The following is a 20,481-nucleotide window of genomic DNA, read 5'->3' as shown; positions in this document are numbered from 1 at the left end:
CCATAATATCAATACTAAATGCAAGCTTTAAATATCTAGGATATACTGTAGGTTTACCTTTAACAACAGTTGTACTGTGTAAACAAATAACCATATAGCACTTGCAAGCGGTGCTTCCTCAAGACTCAAAGAAACTCCAGAATCTCAGTGGTGATGAAAAAGAGACAGAATGTGACATGATTGTGGCGATAATTTAGCTAAATTATTTTAAGTGATTCATTACAAGTATCGCAGCAGTTCCGAGGTAAAATGTGAGTAAAAATTTCTCCCAACAGAGGTTTTTAAGGTTTATGCTTTATCGATTTTTAAATCAACAAAACATACTGTACATCCTCACCCTAATCCTTAAACCTAAACCTAACTGGTAGTGTAAGAAAAGCAAACAAATTAAATAAAATATGAAGCAAGTCATTTTGTTGTGCTTCCATGACACTTTCGGCAATTCATGCAGTCTCCATTCATCTCCATACATTTTCATTGTATTGAAAAGTGTGGCTCTGAAATTTTTAAAATAACTAGCCCTTTTTTATGAAGTTAAAGTCTTTGAGGTTTGGTAGATGATGACAGAATTTTCAGTTTTAAGCAAATAATCTTCAGAAGATGCCACTCAATTAGACTGATTTGCACTTGGCACAAAATGGGGCTAATATCTGTGATAAAATTGTGTAGTGTAATCCAACCTTTACCCTACTAAATCAGTAGGAACAGAACTCATTCATACTTATTATCAATTTAAACCATGTAATATATTACTGTTCCTTTTAAAGTTGCTGGCGAGTAACTCGCCAAATCCAGTTTATTTTATTTCTTTATTTTATTTACTGTGTTAATTTTATCCCTGGGCATAACACATCTGAGGGTGCATCATGGACAACAAAACAGATATAACCATCCATCTTTAGGATGAACGTGAAAAAAAACAGGTGATAACGGAGGAGTATAGTGATAAGGGGCATACAGGTCAAAAGGAAAGAGAATCGTGTTCTCTCTCAGAGTCTCTCAGTATTGCGATGTCTTTGCTAATGGATTCAGTAATGTGTCTCTGTCAGCCATGGCCCGTGCATTTTAAGTCTAGACCTTCAGTGTTATTCATGCCATTAAGAAAACACAGTTTCACAATGACTAAGATGCTGCATGCCCATCAAACATTACCTGGCAGTCAACTAATAATACCAATTGACATTTTAAAAACACGTCCACGCACAAAAGCCAGAACTAAGGATGTCTAATACCAAGAAAAATCTCTCTAATAATATATGTGATTTACATTTTGCTTGCAACAAATTTTTTACGTCAGGGTACACGGTTACTTTTCAAAACTTTATCTGACAATGAATTGTTGCTATAACAATGCAAAAGCACTGACCAATTTGCTTGAAGTGAAAATCAGTCCTCCTTTCCTGTTTAATTAATCATTCGCATGATCACGCAGAACATCTTAGGTTCTTAAGTACATAAGGACCTCTTCCTCAACGGCAATAACAGCAGTGATGACAGCTGACTCGTCAGCAAGATCTCGCGTTCTTCACTTTCAAATTACGTACATCACTTAAAGTGTGATTCTGTCACAAATGCTCTGGGTTGGGAACCACTTTGTCCACTGGAACGGTGACTCACTGTGCTCACAAACGTACGGCCCAATCGTAGAAAAGTGCCTATACAGTAGGCTACTAGGGATGTGCAATTAATTACATTTTGATTGCTATTTCGGTTTCGGCTCCTAACGATCACAAAAACAATGTAATCGGAAAACAACGATTATTTTGCACATTACGTTTTAAAGGTAAACTCTTATTTTATCTTGTGTTCTGAATGACACGTGTACTTTGGCCCCTCCCGAAAGCTAAACTCACTTTGCCAATAGTCATTGAGGTCTTGTTTGTGGTATCTGGTGGCATTTAAAAATCAGCGCGAGTGAAGAAGATGGCGGAGGGAGAGAAGCAGCGTTTGGTGAGCAAAAAGTGAAGAGCAAATTCTGTTGTATGGGAGCAGTTCGGATTTGAGGAATCCGACGTGGACCAGAAACAAATCATGTTCAAGATTTGCTACATGGTAGTGTCTGCACCAGATGGTAACACCACAAATCTGTTTAACCACCTTAAACATAAACACAGAGTCACGTATGACCAACTTATAAGGAAGAAACAGAAAGAGAAGACAGCCCCAATGACATTGTGTAACACAGATGCACTGTCATTAAAGATGCACTTTATAAGAGGCACAGAAATATAACAGATGCCGTTGCATACTTTTTAGCTAAAGACATGTGCCCCATTAGTACAGTCGACAATGACGGCTTCAGAAAGTTGGTCAATACTTTGGACAAGCATTATGTTTTGCCATCTCACCACTATTTCACCAGAGTTGCTCTGCCTGCTTTATATGAAAAATGCTTTGCAGAAGTTGCTTATGAGGTGGCAAAGGCAGAGTACTTTGTCACCACTACTGACCTATGGTCTAGCCGAACCATGGAGCCATATATATATGAGTTACTGTGTGATTGTCTCTGTAACACTAGCCTACTACTAAATAATAATAATAATATCACTGTGTGAACTCTCTCTCTCTCTCTCTCTCACACACACACAAACACACACACACACACACACACCCACCCACCCACGCACGCACACCATATGGAAAATTATGCTTTGATGAAGGTTGTGATGATCATAGTCATACTATATTATTGAGTATTTATATTATTTATATATTATTCATTTTAAGGGGAATTTCAAATGTTAAATGGGAAAAGTATTAAGGGAAATTTCACAGTTCAAGGTGTTTTCACTGTTGATTTGTTTAAGTGCAATAAATGCAACATCTTTCCAAAAGTCAATGAGTAATCGTTTAAATAATCATGATTTCAATATTGACCAAAAATAATCATGATTAGCCCTATACTCTACACACCATTTCTTACACTTCTTTAATGAATTAGTTGCAATTATTCGTTTTTTCCATGCCAGAAAAAATATTTTTCCATGCCAGCCTATTATAACTATTTCTAATGGCAATGTATTCAGTGGAAGGTTCTTGTAATGAGCTGCAAAATGGACCCGACTTTATGCCAACAGCACGCATCAGTGCCTGCCCACTTTTTCAGCCATATTGGTACCGGATGTATTTTCCCATAAATTTTTTCCATAGGGAATACATAAAATCTTTCATAAGAGTTCTAAGCCATGATCCACACCAACAAGCTCCAAGCTGAATCACAAAATTGCAAACTTTGATTTAAACAAAAAGTATTTGAAAATTGGACAAAAAAGGTACAAGAGGGAAAGAACTTCACTACCATGATGTGTTGCATATGACGTAATCAAATGGAAAATTATGGACAAATATAAAACTATTGATTTAAAGTTGTTGACTATAAGTGTAGAAACTATAGATTTTAAGTTTACTGCAAAATATTAAGATATATACAAATATAAACTGCCATTCAAAGTTTGGGGTCACTTGACTGAAACGTTTCTCATGATCTTCAAAACCTTTTGATCTGAAGTTGTATGCTTAAATGTTTGAAATTTGTTTTGTAGAATAAAAATATAATTGTGCCAACATATGAATTTGTTTCACTACAAAACTAACATTTTATATTAAAAAAAAACTTTTTTGGAACGAATAATAAAGAAAAGTAGCCAATAAGTGCCCAACATAAATGAGAACTCCTTCAATACTCTTTAAAAATTATCCCAGGTTGACACCTCAAGAAGGTGGTTGAGAAAATGCCATGAGTACATTTCTGCAAATTCTTGGCAAAGGTTGGCTACTTTGAAGATGATAAAATATAACAGGTTTTTATAATTTTGGATTTTTTTTTTAGTCACAACATAATTTACATTACAATCAATTTCTGCTATTCCATAGTTTTGATTACATTACAATTATTATAAAATGGGAAACAATTAATAATAAAGAATGTGATCCAAAACTTTTGAATGGCGGTTTAAGTAGTTTGAGAGTGTAGGGAGACTCAATTGTGTCAGTCACAGTGCATAATGGGAGTGGGCAGTCGCTGCAGGGCTCTTTTAGTTGATCTCACAGCCTCTGACTAACCTTGTGAGACATTCTCTCTCCCTTATGTACAAAAACATACACAACAACTTGCATTTACACTTATGTAACCGACTACTGTAAAATACATCAAAAACTGTTCATTAATAGTAATTCCAATATTATTTATTTATTTATTTATTTTAATTTGAAATACCGCTTCTGGCTTCAACAGAAGAATATACAGTATCATCTTCGATTAAAAACCTCAGAGCTCACGGTATGTCTGTATTTAGTTTATATATGGAAATTGAGTTTATAAAATGAATTGGGATTTTTACAGATCCAGACTGTTGCACCATATAGTCAAAACTCTTGCTATGTGAGATTAAGGCATTCTATACCTTTGGTTAATATTATTTTTCTCTGCCTACATGGCCTCAGTCACCAGTACAGAAAAGTCATTTCAGAGGTTTTAATAAAACTAATATAAAAACGTTTTTATGCATTTGCACAATTGTGTTTGTAACTAAAAGTGTGACAGAGAGAGAGATAATATGTAAGTAATGAATATTATTATCTCAATCAAACTCATCATGCCAGCTTGTGAGAGAGTGTGTGTTGATTGCAAATGCTATTGGCAGAGGTCATCTGCAGGAACAGTACAGACTGATCTCACAGTGAAATCGGAAACAGTAGCTTGACTTTTCTTTAGCTGAAATTGGTCTGTTTGTTTGTGTAAAAACACTGCCCACAGTGGCCAAAGTGGTAAGTGTTGTTGGGCATATGGGCACATGCAAGCTTCATTTTCCAGGTGAAATGTCCACAGAGGGGTGCCAAAAGCAAGTTATGAAGTGAGTTTTTTTTTGTCTGTACAAACTACAATACAGTAAAGAAGAATGCATATTTCCAACGAAATACCAAACCTAATCCTAACCATCAGTGGAATACAAATATAATGTTAATGCAAAAAATTCACTCTACGAATCATGCTCTTCATTGGTTATGAGAATGTGATTTCATCCCGGTTTAAACGTGAATTCTGAACACGGTTCGCCCACAATGCTGACACAACACACTTCCGGTCTCATCACATGGGAAGGTAAACACACTGAAGCTGAAGCAAAAATATCTGATGGAAGATGCCACTTATCAGTAAGTCAGCATAATGTGGCTGATCCAACCCTACCAGAACTCTATGAAACAACATGCCGACTTCCCGTGTGATCATGTTGACAGGTACATGTGTGTGAGTGTATGTGTGTACACATTAACTCTTCCTAACCACAGGGGGCCACAGAGTGATACACACAGACAAAGATGTCACAAAGAATGAGAAAACCCAGACCAGAATATGTCTGAACGAGAGAAAGAAAGTGAGAGAGAGTGGGAGAGAGAGTGGGTTCACAAAATGGTAAAAACAAAGAGAGGGAGGAAAATCCATACAGATGGAAGAGATGGGGAGGAATGCAAGTCAAAAGACAGAGAGGGGTCTTAAGGACAAGTAAACAAGTGTGCATGTAAGAGGAGCATCTCTGCATGAACACATCGGACTACTTTTTCGGGTGCTGTGCCTTTAAAGAACATGTTTTTTAATGCCCACTGCAGGCATGAGTGATTTCAGTTCTTTTCATATTGACTACTTTACAGGACACTGTCTCTTACACTCTGGCAACTACACACTCACACACATTACTCTATCCAGTCATCACGCTACTCTTGTTTGCTATATTGTGAGAAATATGATATTGTACATGCTGTTCTGCTCTGTCTGTCTTTGCCTTCTATGTATGTGTTCAGTTGACCCCAGATACACACAGCACGCCTCAGGGTGTGCATGGTATTATAGCAATATATTTAGCAATTAGGTTCCTCTCATCTTTCTTCCTCTTTCTCTTTCCATACTCCATGAATCATACTTATTCTTGTAAGGTGAATAGGCCATACTTGTTTTCGTGAGGTGAACAGGGTCAGCAATATGGCAGAACGTCTGGGGCATCTGTATATGGTCTTGTTCCTGTATCACCCCAGTTTCTCCCCCTTGATCCTGGTTGTCACTTTTCTATTGGCTGATTCTTTGTTCCTTTGTCTTATGAAGAATATAAATAACATGCTTGCTGTAATAAACATTAAGTAGATTGGATACAGACACTGTGTGTTGTCGTTCCTTCTACTTCCTTCGCGAAGTCTTCAGAGACTCATACTCACGGCTGCACCTCACTGGGCATGAACATAGAATTGGAGATCGCGAATTGATCTAATATATTCCTAACATATATACATGTTTATACACACAAACAAAGACAACACTGTAGTACAGCACACAGTAACCCCTTTCCATTAGTACACACACACTCACAACTCCAATAGCTCCACTTACACCAAAAGCACATCATATGTTTCATTAATTTGTTCAGATCTGGCAGTAAGGAAGTAAAAAGCTGAATCGCATCAAGCTGCTGTTCAAGTTGCTGAGAAAAAGTGGTGATAATTTAACAGTCCTATTTACATGAGCACACATTAGGAGTGTAGGAGAATATATCTAACCAATTTGCAGCCAAACTTTGATGTATGTTTCAGAGTAAGGCCGAAATATTAGTCAACGTTATCTACAATGGCAACAATAAACATTGACAACCTCCCCGCCCCCGATCGGCAGGTCTGTCCCAGGCATGGGAGAACCCAAGCTGCGCGGATCAGACCTTATGCATCCCTCCAGATGCAATTTGTTTGATGGGAGGGGCCTGTGCAGCAAATGGGCTAACCCCACATGTGTGGGGCTTGGCTGCCGCTCGAGCAGACGAGCCCATCATGCAACTGAACATGGGACCTCACTGAATTCGTGAACGACCTCGTAGTGGTAAGAATGGGAAAGCCCATGATATAAATAAACATAAGCTCACACAGCATTCAGCATTCAGGACGCCCATTGCGATTTGAACAGGAGAGCCCTTGATTTTTGGAGAGGGAGGGCTTTCGCAGTGGTATGGTCAGGAGGGCTTCTTGGCTTGCCATGGTGGACCCTCACAGCATCTGCTAGGGATTGGAAGGGCTGGATGTGAGTTGGCAGCTTTAAAACAAAAAAAAATGCCCTTGTTAGAGGCAAAGTCAGGGTACATGCATGTGCGATTTGTGGGAGAATATTTTACCTGTATTATCCTGAGCTTACTTGGAGCTGCAAGCGGCTGAATCTGTAGGTGTAAACCTGCATGGCATAAGACGGTAGGATACTACATTCTTGTGGAAGCGATATATGATGCATTTAATGAAACTCCCTGTGCGAAAAGGGCTGAATCCTCGAGTACGGGATCAAACAGTGTTAACAGGAAGAGCTTGTGTTTACGTGTGAACAGATCACACTGCATATAAGCAAGATCTCACTCTGCGAAATGAATGGGTTGAGTTGTCAAGCGCAGCGCTCGACGTGAGGGCGCATAGTAGGCAATATTTGACTGATATTGACTGATAAGGAGATGTCGGCTTGTGGCAGACTGCTTAGGGAGGACCTAAAGCGGCCTGATTGTCAATCACTAGGTGGTGATGGTTAATTTAGTATGAACGGGCTGAATACTCAGGCGCGGGACCACGCAGCGTTCAATAGGAAAGCATACGATTCGTGTGAGAATATTTAAACTGAATTTTACTGAGCTTACTCGAAGCTGCGTGCGGCTGGATCCGTAGGATGGCCCTACACAGCATTCGATGGTAGGATGAACAGGATGAATCCTCGAGCACGGACTCACGTGTGGTTAAACAGGAAGAGCCCATGTTTTCCATGTGAAATGTTTACACTGCAAATGAGCAAGAACTCCCTCTACGGTGCAAATAGGTTGAGCACAGCTTTTGTCGTGACGCTGTACGTAGGCTATGTTTGAAAGAAATGGATTTAACTGGAGATGCAGGCTTATGGTGAACTGTTTAGGAAAGAACTGAAACAGCCTGATTGTTGTCAGTTGCTAGGTGGGTAATGATTAATTTGGTATGAGTGGCATAATATGGGATACAGATCCATGGAGGCTGAGACGCATGGTCTGAAAGACATACTGCGGATGTGGCACGTGAATGGTGGCGGCACTTGTACGGTGCATTTGTGCTGTTTGCCGTGTAGTGGGAGTTTGTAATATGGCCCTAAATTCACCACAGTTGTGGCGCTTGGATGGCGCATTGCACTATTTGCGGTGTAGTGGGTGGTTTAGTGTGTGTCATACGGAACACCTGGGCTCTGTGGGGGGTCACAGATGCAGCAGTGTATACAAACACAGGCACTTGAACACAGCAGTATGTAACAAAACATAAGCACACATTGCTTAACTTTCTGAAATGTACCAACCTCTCAGCTTATTAACTTTAACAAAGGTAAAAACAAAAAGACAGAATGACAGATCGAGTGCCCTATATGACTATGTTCAAGCATTAAAATATGAATGGCACAAGCTGGTTATTTAACTTGTTATCTATTAGCCAATTATTTCATTTTTCAAGCAACCAAATAGGGCTCACATCACCACCCTCTTGATTTCAATCCACTGGCCACCTGTAGCTGCCTGTATCAAAGGTTTTGACTCCTTCAGGACAACCAATGGAACAGCACCCTCTTGCTTCAATTATTTCCTCCAGGTCTATGTTCCCACTTACTCTCTGTGGTCAATGAATGAGAGGTGCCTGGTGGTTCCATCACAAATCATTTACTTTCTCTGTTCCTCTGTGATTGAATGAGTTTCTAACCTTCACACGATCGGTTGAAATCATTTCAACATTAAAACCAGCTGAAAACACATCGGTTCCACGACCACTTAACCAATCCACACTAATAGCACTTACTAATAATAATAATTAAATAAATAAAAACATTTAACATTCCTTCTCAGTCTCTTTCTTCTGTGCTACACTACTCCAGCTACTATGAGAACTTGGCAGTGCGATACTGCAGATATTGTTCACTTTTTTATGACAAACTGCTTGCTATACTCCTCATTTGTAAGTAGTTTTGGATAAAAGTGTCTGCTAAAAAACAAAATAAAACTCTGTAAATGTAGCCAGTCAGCTCGCTCACATGTGATATGTCAAGCTCACATGGTTTAAGCTGATAGGTCCTTTGATGTATAATTGGTAGCCAATCAACTTGCATACTCTCTCTAGCAGCATGTCCATATGCCTAACTCAGTATGACTGTTTATGTTATAGCAGTAGCAATCTCAAGATCTAGTACGCCAAGACCAATATCCTATCAATATGTCATATCCACATTAATATGCTAAATTTTCAGAGAGTTGTCATGACTGAAATACAGTATCACTCCCCAAACTGGAAAAGGCCTTATAAACACAGAAACAATGCTCTATATGTAAATATTTAGCTAATTAAGCTTTTCATGGCCTATATATTTATCAGATGAAGAGTTTTGTATGAGTAGCCTTCAACAGATGAGGTTATTGATAAGGAATAAAAGAAAATGAGTGAAACAAAATATTGGCAACTATTGGCAAAGATTTTTGCTGGCACCGATATATCAGCCTACTTCTATTTAAAATCTTGACATCCTTAGAGCATTCATGAGTGATATGAGAGAAGGTCATACACAGTGGCTTGTGTGTTCTAGGGATGGGCATTTTGTCGAAATTAATTTTAAAAAACAAGTAATCGATTACTCATAAATTTAAATGTAAGAAATATATAACCATACATGTACGTAAAATGTATATTTTGTTTTATTCACAAACGTTACTAAGAATGGTTTCAAAATGAGCTAACTTCAACAAACTATACTTTTCTTTTGGAAATAAATTTGATAAATATGCATTAATAAAAATACAAATATTTAAAAATAACAGTAAAAACATTTGCACTCAGCCAGAGCTTACATGGAAACCAATACTGATGGCATTATGATAATGCACTTACCCTGAGTCTAAAAAAAAGCTATAACATGTTTATCATTTAATCATTTCAGAAAAACAAGTGGTGAGAGTTGTTTTTTTAAAAACATGCTGTGTCCGTTCAGGGATTTAATGCACATTTAAACATACTGTTCTAATAAGCTTCCGAGTTTCTTGTACTGCTTCACATTTTCTTTGGAGTAAATTTGGAGTAAATTCTAGAGACGATGTGCATGAAAATCCCAGGTGATCAGCAGTTACAGTAATTCTCAAACCAGCCCATCTGGCACCAACAATCATGCCACAGTCCAAATCACTGAAATAAAAAACACTCCCCTTTCTGATGGTTGATGTGAACTTTAACTGAAGCTCCTGACCCATATCTGCATGATTTTAAGCATGGCACTGCTGTAACATGATTGGCTAATTAGATAACAGCATGGATGATTGTTGGTGCCAGATGGGTTTGGAGTATTTCTGTAACTTCTGATCTCCAGAGATTTTCATGCACAACAGTCTCTAGAATTTATTCAGAATGGTGCCAAAAACAAAAAACATCCAGTGAGCAGCAGTTCTGTGGAGGGAAATGCCTTGTTGATGAGAGAGGTCAACAGAGAATTAACAGACTGGTTCAAACTAACAAAGTCTACGGTAACTCAGATAACCGCTCTGTACAATTGTGGTGAGAAGAATATCATCTCAGAATGTTATTCTGAGAAGTGGGTTGGCGCTGTTTTGGCGCCACAATGGGGACCTACACAAAATTAGGAAGGAGGTTTTAATGTTGTGGCTGATCAGTGTATTTTTGTAAACAAATGTAAAGAAAAAGCATTACCTCTTAGAGAGCTGACATCTTTGCAGATAGGATGGCTTGGTTATTTTCCAGATTAATTGCGATTCATTTGGAATAATTAATAGTTTTTTGCGTCTTTTTATCAGCAGTGTCTGAATTCCTTCCTGTCTAATAATCCTGTGAAAAGAAGCCACTCTCTAGTTCCCAGCAATGATTTGCATTATGAATTAATTATGCAGATTAGTGTATAGTGCTTAGCTTTAATTCTTGCAGATTTTAGATACACTGCTGTTATTTTATTTGTTGTCACTTTCAGTTATTTGTCTTTTTGTGATTATTCAGAGCTCATTTTATACATAGTATTATTTTTTTAGTTTTCACCGTCATAGTAATTTGTATGTTAAATGATTAGGTCAACGTGTGTTGCACGACAATCAGCGTGTAAGTGCCCAGGAAACCATTGGTTTGCAGAGAGTTTCAAATGAAAAATCATCAATGTTTTAAATTCTATGACTTGTTCATATGCTTTGTACATATTTGCGGGGCCTCGTCAGACACATCAGGGCCCCAGGCGATCGCCTGTATTGCCTGTAGGACGGGCCGGCCCTGCATATGTGTGCTTAATCCTACTGTACACAAATAATATGGTTACTTGTGTGAGTGACAATCCGAATTTTCATTCAATCTGTATCATCATATGTTTTTGGTCTATAATATTACTTTGGTCAAAAAAGCTAATACCAAATGGCTTAAATTGTTTACCAAACCATTGCTATATATAGTGGAGCTAGAGTTGGGTTATTACAGAACACTGAGCAGAAAGGGGAAATCCAATTCATATACTCGTACACTCACATACTCTGTCTCAGAATGTCTTCTTCGAGGCCAGTCCCATGCCTTCCATTGGGTTTCTCCACTAGACAGAGCAGGAAGGGTCACAGCGCTTGAAGCCATTGTGTTTCATTCCATAGTGAGTTGCAGTGCCTCTATGAAAAGAGGATTGTGTTCAAAAACTGCCTCACTTCACTAAAGCTGTGTTCGAAATAGCCCCCTTTCCACTATATAGTGCACTATTTTGTGTGTCCGGCCATTTTGTAATGGTGTCCAAATTCGTTCCCTACATCTTGTTCCCTACATTTGTTCACTCATTCTTACCCACAATGCATTCTGATTTCAAGTGTACAGCCGATGCACACTAGCCAATGCTTTCTTTCCCATAATCCAATGCGGGGAGGACTGACATGCTGGGGGAGAGAGCACGAGTGGGCGAGTGAAAACGAGAGATGCCAGATTACATCTTCCTTCATTCCTGTAAGATTTTATTTCATGCTGGCTGTATTGCTTTACTTTTTGACATATCATTACTTGATTAAAAATAACATAATAAAATATAGCGATCCAAAATCATACAGATAAATTGAACAGTTTTATTTAATTATACAGATTAAAATATATTTGTTATTTGTTATATAATTTTTATTTCTCTCTTCAAAAAAAGGAATGCGGTACCAACCTTGGCCACCAGGTGCCACTATCAGTAAACATGTAATCTTAGGCTTGCTTTCTCTGTTGCTATGTGTCATGTGCAGAATTTCATGGTGAAATTTAATTATAATAATATATTTTAATATAACAAGTTGTCTATGCTTTTGAAACACACTGTCTACTGCAGAAGTGAAGAGTTCCAGATGAAGTCGTCCGGTTGAATGTGCGTTTAGTCTACTGACTGTTTAGTGATAGTGGCGCCTGGTGGCCAAGGTTGGTACCGCATTCCTTTTTTTGAAGAGAGAAAAAAAATGAGACACAATTGTTTTTTTTTACCTTGCAGTTCAGAGCTTCCATACATATGGGTATATTTCAGTTATAATGTCCCTTTTGCTTACATATGAAAGAAATGTTCTCCCAGCTAATGCAGTTAACTGTCCAGGGGACCTTCTAACTACTGTAGGTACATTAGGAAAATGTAAATTTGACTAATTATATTTTATTCATTTTTCATTATTTTGGTCACATTTCAAATTGTAAAAAAATGAACAAATCCATGTATTCAATCATAAAATACGATTTTATATTTCATATATTATTTTTGTTACATGTTTATTGAAAGAGACATTATTCAAAGACAAATGGGACATGTGGATGTTGTCTTTGGACATGCATTACACAGAACAACTTTTATTCTCAACACACGGCTGCTGAAGGATGGCTGCTGAATAATTCACTTTACCAGACAATTATTAGTGAGTAAAATGTAAACATTTACCAGCCAGTTGCCAAATATAATTATTTTACCACTAAATTTGGTTGCAAATGTGAGTAATTTCCTCTCATTGTAGTCAAGAGTTGTGCACAGATAAAAATACTAACCCTCTGGGGTCGACGGACACACTGGTGGGTCCTGCTGGCTTTTTTTGTCATTACAGAGGAAACAACATAAAATACATTTACATATAATCATAAGTCCAGGTGTTTGTCAGAAGTGCTTATAGAAGCAGTAAAATGTGATTTGACTTAGCCTGTTGTTCTTGTTTGAAGTTGACCATCAAAAAGTTGATTGTGCTTTATGAGAAATAATATCATTTTTCAAGTAGAGTTTGTCTTTTTTTCTTCTTCTTTAAAGTCATTTTGGGGCATACAGATAAGTGTAAGACATCATTAGAGACTATAAAGAGTCTACTTTTATTTGTGTACACTCAATAAAACCTAAAGAAAGCTTAAAATATCTACTTTTAAATAAAACAATTCAAATTTAAAACTGTAGTGTAATCTGTATGAAACAAAGCGATGTACAGTTTCTCCTGGCTCAGCTAATTATTCCTAATGTGATCACAACCACAGGCAGAGGGCGCTATTCATACGGTAATGTGCTGAGACGATCAATGCAACTAGTAAATGCCCCCGACTGCGCCTTAAAAACATCTAGTGCATTCATTTTCTGCGCATTTGGAAAATCGCGCAATACACAGGCGAGAACGCTCCTGGATAGTGATGAAGAGTTAACATTTTCCTCAGAAGAAGAACGAGCATGAATGTTCGCATTTTGAAGAGAGACTTGTTCCAGCCGAGGATACAATTTCAGATGAGTAAGTCATTTAGTTTGACTTTTAGTTGACATGCTATTTTATATAAACATGTACATATTTTACTAGTGGGACTGTTTCCAGACTTGCCAGTCAGGATTCAGAATATTGAAATATGTCCTAATAGACAAGTTGTAGTTACATTTAAATGTTGTTTCGGCTAAAGCAGGCATTTAAATTGTATGCTGTATGATATAAATATGATATGTAATATGGTATAAAAATAATATGAACGTTTAGATTATATTTTAACTAGTGTTTATGCTGCCTCATCATCAACGAAGCTTGTGCTTGCAAATATGTGTTCAGGTCAAATGAGTAAAATGCATTTTAAATATGCCCATATTAGAAAATCAGCACATTATAATGATTTCTGAAGGATCATGTGACACTGAAGACTGAAGTAATGATGCTGAAAATTCAGCTTTGATCACAAATTGCATTTTACAATATATTCAAAAAGAAAACTGTTCTTTTAAATTGTAAAAAGAGTTCACAATATCATTGTTTTTACTGTATTTTGGATCAAATTAATGCAGTCTTGGTGAGCAGAAGAGACTTCTTTTAAATGATAATGTAGGATAAAATTTAGTAAAGTCTTCATGTAAAGAAAATGTATAGTCTTTATGTATACTTATTAACTTAAAACTTGATTTTGATCGTTAAGTCTCCTCACATTCATTCTCTTTCTGTCACATTCCTTAGTGATATGGACAGGGGAGGGGTCTTTGTCTCCTCAGGTGTGAATTACAATCAATATGATATGACCTTTCTAACACTAAAAGTGACTTACAAAAGTTAAATTACTATATTGTTTTGTATGAATGAATGATCTGGATGGTTTTCACATCATTTTGTAGCAAACTTTCTAGCCTACAAGATCCAATTCTCAAAAGGCTGTGGACAAATGTTTAGTATGTGTTTTATGGTCTTATTTCAATGACTGAAATAAGTCATTATTTCAACATGTACACACATGTTGCTCACATATTATTGTAGCCCAGTTTGTGCTGAATACAGTGTTATCAGACATTAGCCATTAATATTAGGGATGTCCCGATCCGATACCTATATCGGTATCGGCTTCGATATTGACGTTTTTAGACGGATCGGGTATCGGTCTGACGAGCCCAAATCCGATACTCTGTGTTAGTCATGTTCGTTACTGTCAAGCTTAAAAAATGACATAAAAGAACTGTTAAAACACCATTAAAGCGGTTCATATGACTTGTGCATTTTATTCAAAGCCACTTGAAGACACGCGATAGCTCTGTGAATTGCAATAGGCTGTGTTTAATAAGTAAACATAAATGCACGCGCAGCTTCAGCCCGTTAGTGAATGGCGCTTCGGTTTACACACACACACGCGCGGCTATTTATAGCCTTCACACGTGCACAATATTTGAGCGCTACAAACGAACATCTCAGATGTAGATGCTCAGCAGTTCGGTTCACTTATAATATGGAATTAGAACGGCACTGGAGGTGCATTTAACCAGAATATAAATAAGAAGCGAATTAAACTTGTAACGCTTGGACCAGATAACTCAAGAGAAATCGAGGGAAGAAAGAGCTTGAAGGCTGAAAGGCTGTATCACGCACATTTAATGACAAGTGCACAGGCAATGCAATCTTCTCATACATGAGAGCTACTCTTCCTTAGCGTCACAAAACTTATAAAATAAAATATACAGAAAAAAGGGTAGAGCACGTCTAGCATCTACAATGTCCTCATCTCATCTCCAACTATGTCATCACGCATAGTACACGTCATGAGTGACGTAACCATCTCTCTTAAAGGGGCACACTGCATTATAATGTGATAAACATGAATACACAGTAACGATCATTACAAACTGTGAATAAAAAGGGTGAGGGTTAAAGCTGTCATGGAGAGACTCACAGCAGAGATATGAACTCTGCAGGGTTTATTGAGCAGAGGATTGAAACAGTGATGTAAACATTGTGAGTAAATCCAGTTAAGCAGAGTGGCAAACAGCAGGTAAGTAATATCCAGACAGTGTATAGACACGATGAAAGAGATAACTTACAACAATTTTATGATACTTGCAGGCAATAATGAAGACACATGTTTGACATAGTATTTCTGAGACTCCAGAACTTTCTACTATCGATGAGAACAGGCACAGAGTGTGAGAGAGAGAGAGAGAGAGAGAGAGAGAGAGAGAGAGAGAGAGAGAGAGAGAGAGAGAGAGAGAGAGAGAGAGAGAGAGAGAGTGCGCGCACGCGGGTGAGAAAGCGGGGTATTTATGCAGTCATTGATTAGCCACTAATGATATGCAGGTGCGTGTAATCAGAACTCAGGGAGTGCCAGTATCCAGTATGCTAGATAATAATAAAGTGTTTCTTAATAAGCTATACATTTATATTGAAATAATGTGTAGTTAAAGGTTTGTGTTTCTTTACATATTAAAGAGTACACCCAATTATTTCCACACAATAATGTAAAGATATTATAAACTGATTATGCAATAAAACAACACTGGTATCGGATCGGGATCGGTATCGGCCAATACTGAGATTTCCGTTATCGGAATCGGATCGGAAGTGGAAAAAGTGGTATCGGGACATCCCTAATTAATATGGTTTTAAGCAACTTTAAAAAGCACAAATGTCAAGGCATGTCAAAACTTATCCAGGGCCCAAAACACCCTCAGACCCCACAGGGTTAATATTGGGATTTGAGAATCGAGATCGTTCGATCTTGTTCATATAGAGACGGTCTTCAATTCATGAAAGTGTGTTTGCATATAGCAGCATCAATTGTAAAAATAGCACTCCTATGTAAGCATGAGCTGTGTGTTTAAGCCTGATGGTTGCATACAGTAAGAGCTCTTTGTGACCACACATACCACAAACATCCTCCTCTGACCTATACGTACAATGACTCGAGAGAGAGAGGTGTCCCAGATTATAGCTGAGCGCTGCAATCACACAGGCAATACCACTGCACTCCTCCTCCAGCACATACTGTTACTCGTTCATCTGGCACTATAGAGGACAGCCATATTTTCAGCAGTTGTTTTGGCTGCTGCTATAACTTTAAATTTCAAGAAGGAAAGCCTCTGTGGTACCTATGGTGAATGTTCAAGACAAGATTGTGTGCTGTTTGTGATTTCTTTGGTGTGAAGCCGACTCAGTAGGTTCACCATGGCCAAGGGAGTCTGGGCTGCTGTGCTTAGCCATAAACTGCATGACTCCAAAATATATGAAAGACTAACTCACACTAAATTAAAACAGTTTTTGAATGTGGCTGCATGTCAATTTAATCAGCAAAAGACATGAAGGGGGGGTGCTGAAGAGAAATGTAAACATAACCCTTTTTTTACCTCTTTAATGCACATTAATGCTCTTATTGTGCATGATTCATCTGTGTGCGTCAAATTCCAAATTCCAAATTGCTCTGTCTCTGAAATGACTTTTCTTTTCAGTTGACATAAATCCCCCTTACTTTTCAACCTCTCCCCTCCAACAACCTGGCTCTATTCTGGTTTATAACACCCACTTTTCACAATCCAATCAATTCCTAATGAATACAATCAAGTCCCACAGGTTTTCTCATTTAATGTCCTATTTCAATTGGATATACTTAAGATTATGGAAGAAGTGTTTCAGGTTGACTTTAAAGAAAAAAAAAATTAGACAAACTCCACTTGAAAAATGATATTATTTCTCATAAAGCACAATCAACTTTTTGAAGGTCAACTTCAAGCACAAGCAACAGGCTAAGTCAAATCACACTGCTTTTATAAGCACTTCTGACAAACACCTGGACTAATGATTATATGTAAAAAATGTATGCTATTTGTTTTCTTGCCCACCACTACTAGTTTTTTGAAACACTTTAATACACATACATTCTTTTTTTTGTTTAAACAGATATAAGAGAACTTAATTGTCCTGAATCTTTCTGTCTGTCTGTCTGTCTGTCCGTCTATGCACTGTAATACATAAGCATGTGTATATTTTTTTAATTTCATTTTTGGAGATTACAAATTTTATGGGGGATTCAAATAGCCTAAACTAGTGAATGAAAGCATTAATCACATGCTCTATTGGCGAACGAGTGGCGCACATGGTGCAAGCTCTGTGATGAGAGATCAGCGCAAATGCGCATGAGTACTGACTGAGGGGAGCGCGTAAAATTGACACTGGAATAGAAATAGTCTCCACATGCAGGCGAGCTTGACACACTTCTCCTCGTGCACCAAGGGGATTACGCGCTCTTTCTAAACAAGCACTTCTCTACATTACAACTGCTTTTAATGAACCACTTGGAAAATTTTACATTTTTACAATGTGGGTCAAAGCTTAATAAAATTGACTTTGACTTTGACAAAGTCTGTATGGCTCAGGTTTCCCCCACTTATCTGCTGTTAATAAGATTTTAGACCGGTTTCTTGTGCGTGTTATTTTCCCAGTTCGTGATAGACTGGACATGAAATGCAATCCCATGGCAGATGGCACTTCATGCAGATGTGGACAGCTGAATGCCAAAATAAACTGCCATATATCCGGCACGGCGCGTCAATCAAACATGTTCATGTTCCTTAATAGAGCCAAATAGCCTCTCGGTTGCATTCAGAGTTTAATACTCGGATGTGTTCCAGATAATCTCTAAAGATGAAACAGCAAACGAGAGAGAAGACCCACAGCACATCTGGTGACACAGATGAGGAGTGCAAAATCCAGGAACCACGATTCATTTAAAGCAACATTTATGGAGTCTGCTCTAGATATGATTAATGTGACAGTCAATTAACATGTGTCTTGATATTTCCACTAACAATTTACTAAATATTTAAACTGAAGCAAGACATTAAAAAGGCGCGTAGAGTGTGATATGTTCGCTTAATAGTATCAAAAGTTGCTCCGTAATCGGTTTTAATAACGTAGGCCTACTTACACGTGTAAATAACACTGTAACAAACACAAAAAAAAAAATATATATATATATATATATATATATATATATATATATATATATATATATATATATATATATATATATATATATATATATATATATATATATATACACACACACATTTATATACACATATGTATATACATACTCAACTTGGCTTTATTTTATAGTTCTGAGCTCTGGTATTAATTTATCAACAATGGTGATGCATCTTTTCCAAACAGCCGCGCGTAAAACATGGTCACATTTCTAGTTTGAAATGTGTTGCTTGCTTTTGAAATTGGACACAAACAAAATCTTCAGTTTATCAGCGTTATGCATCGTAATTGTAAACGGGCGCGTGTGGTATCATGGCACGAGTGTGCTCTTCTGAATCCTGCCTGTCAGTGATGTTGTTTGGTGTATACGTGTTCCTGCTTTAATCTTAAACAGCATCTTTTGAACTGTGAATGTGAACTAAAAGTGACCCACGTGTGAAATGTGAGTATACCTGAGCCTCACGCGCGCAACTCACCTGCGTTCCGAAGTTTCTTGTTTCTGTAGACGGAAAAAATCACCAGCAGGTTTCCTAAAATATCCACCACTATAGTGAATATGAGGAAACACCCTAGAGTAGTAGTGACCCAGGGCGGCCGTTGAAGTGCTTGCTCGCTAGGGTCCAGCGCAGTGGTGTTCAGAAAACTCACATTCATAAACATTGTATATCTTAATTAAACTTTTCTCGATCAACAAAATAAACGCGCGTGGCGCTCCGTGCAGTTCAGATGGCGATCGTCTCTCCGGTGGCCTCTCATGCCTTCACGAGCTCTGGATAAGTTGCGCGACACGGTCACATTTTTTCTGTATTCTCTTCAGGGCTTTCGCGTGTCGGAGTCTGCACTTTTATGCCTAGGTGAGTAACCATCTCAATGTTGGTAGAATATATGACATACACAAGGCAACTTCAAATTTCCTGTGAACATGTGTTCGAATTGTGTGCTGCCACCCCGTGGTCGTGATCAGTAATGCGGTTTACTCGCTTTCATTCACCCTTTCCAGCTATATGAGCACTCTTTGATTCATGCCTTCGTCATTCATTAATATTTATCCTCAGAAAACGCTTTATTAGGTTTTCCCTCGTTTCATTCAGGAAAATGCGTATGACGAAGACACAGCAATTTCCCTTTTTTATTTATCTTCTTTTTCTCATAATTTCTCCTCTTCTCATTATTAATATTGCACTAATTATAAATATGGATATTTCCGGTCCTTGATGCTTGTTGGTCAGTACAGCGTTCCAGCTGTGCTAAGATCCACAATGCTCACCATAATTTGTGCCCTTAATTCATGTAATAACAAACTAATAATGAAAGCAATCGAGCTTTATGCTGCAAATGTCGTGCCTGTCAATGCCCTTCAGTTGTGACTAATGTGTTTTCTACTTGAATAAATATAAATAGTATATAATAACAACATGATTTCATGGGACATTTGTAGGGAGCATAGGATTCTATAGTAGCACATTATGTGACTAACTAAATACTTCATAGGTCTCAAGGAGAGCAGGCTGTCTCATCGCCTTTAGTTCCAAAACTTGAGCTTTTGATGTCCCATCAGCACTCAGATCCCCTGCTCAGGCAGCCTATCTGCCTCCAGCCATTCTGATGCAATTTTAATGAAGTGCTGTGCTTAATGTGGTTGTAAAAGTAGTTAATTACCAACTGTTTATCTAACTCTGCACACATTTTTTTTTTACATTTACAATGGATAGACTACACATTAAAATGTTTAGAAATGGAGACATAT

At 37.7% G+C, this 20,481-nt stretch overlaps 1 protein-coding gene across 1 annotated transcript in view; it reads right to left on the bottom strand.

Moving 5' to 3' along the window:
* The window catches only part of mtnr1aa (melatonin receptor 1A a), a 65,061-nt gene extending 45,486 nt beyond the window's left edge, over positions 1–19,575 (bottom strand). Inside the window, exon 1 of the mRNA XM_052127177.1 lies at positions 19,211–19,575. Coding sequence (XP_051983137.1) covers positions 19,211–19,394 — 184 coding nt within the window. The 5' untranslated portion in view covers positions 19,395–19,575. The remainder of the gene's footprint in view (positions 1–19,210) is intronic.
* Positions 19,576–20,481: the final 906 nt, after the last annotated feature.

This window comes from Xyrauchen texanus, chromosome 5 (genome assembly GCF_025860055.1).
Source record: "Xyrauchen texanus isolate HMW12.3.18 chromosome 5, RBS_HiC_50CHRs, whole genome shotgun sequence".
In the NCBI taxonomy this organism is placed as follows: Eukaryota; Metazoa; Chordata; class Actinopteri; order Cypriniformes; family Catostomidae; genus Xyrauchen; species Xyrauchen texanus.
Note: the sequence above shows the minus strand (reverse complement) of the source record. Positions and strands in the feature narration are given on the sequence as shown.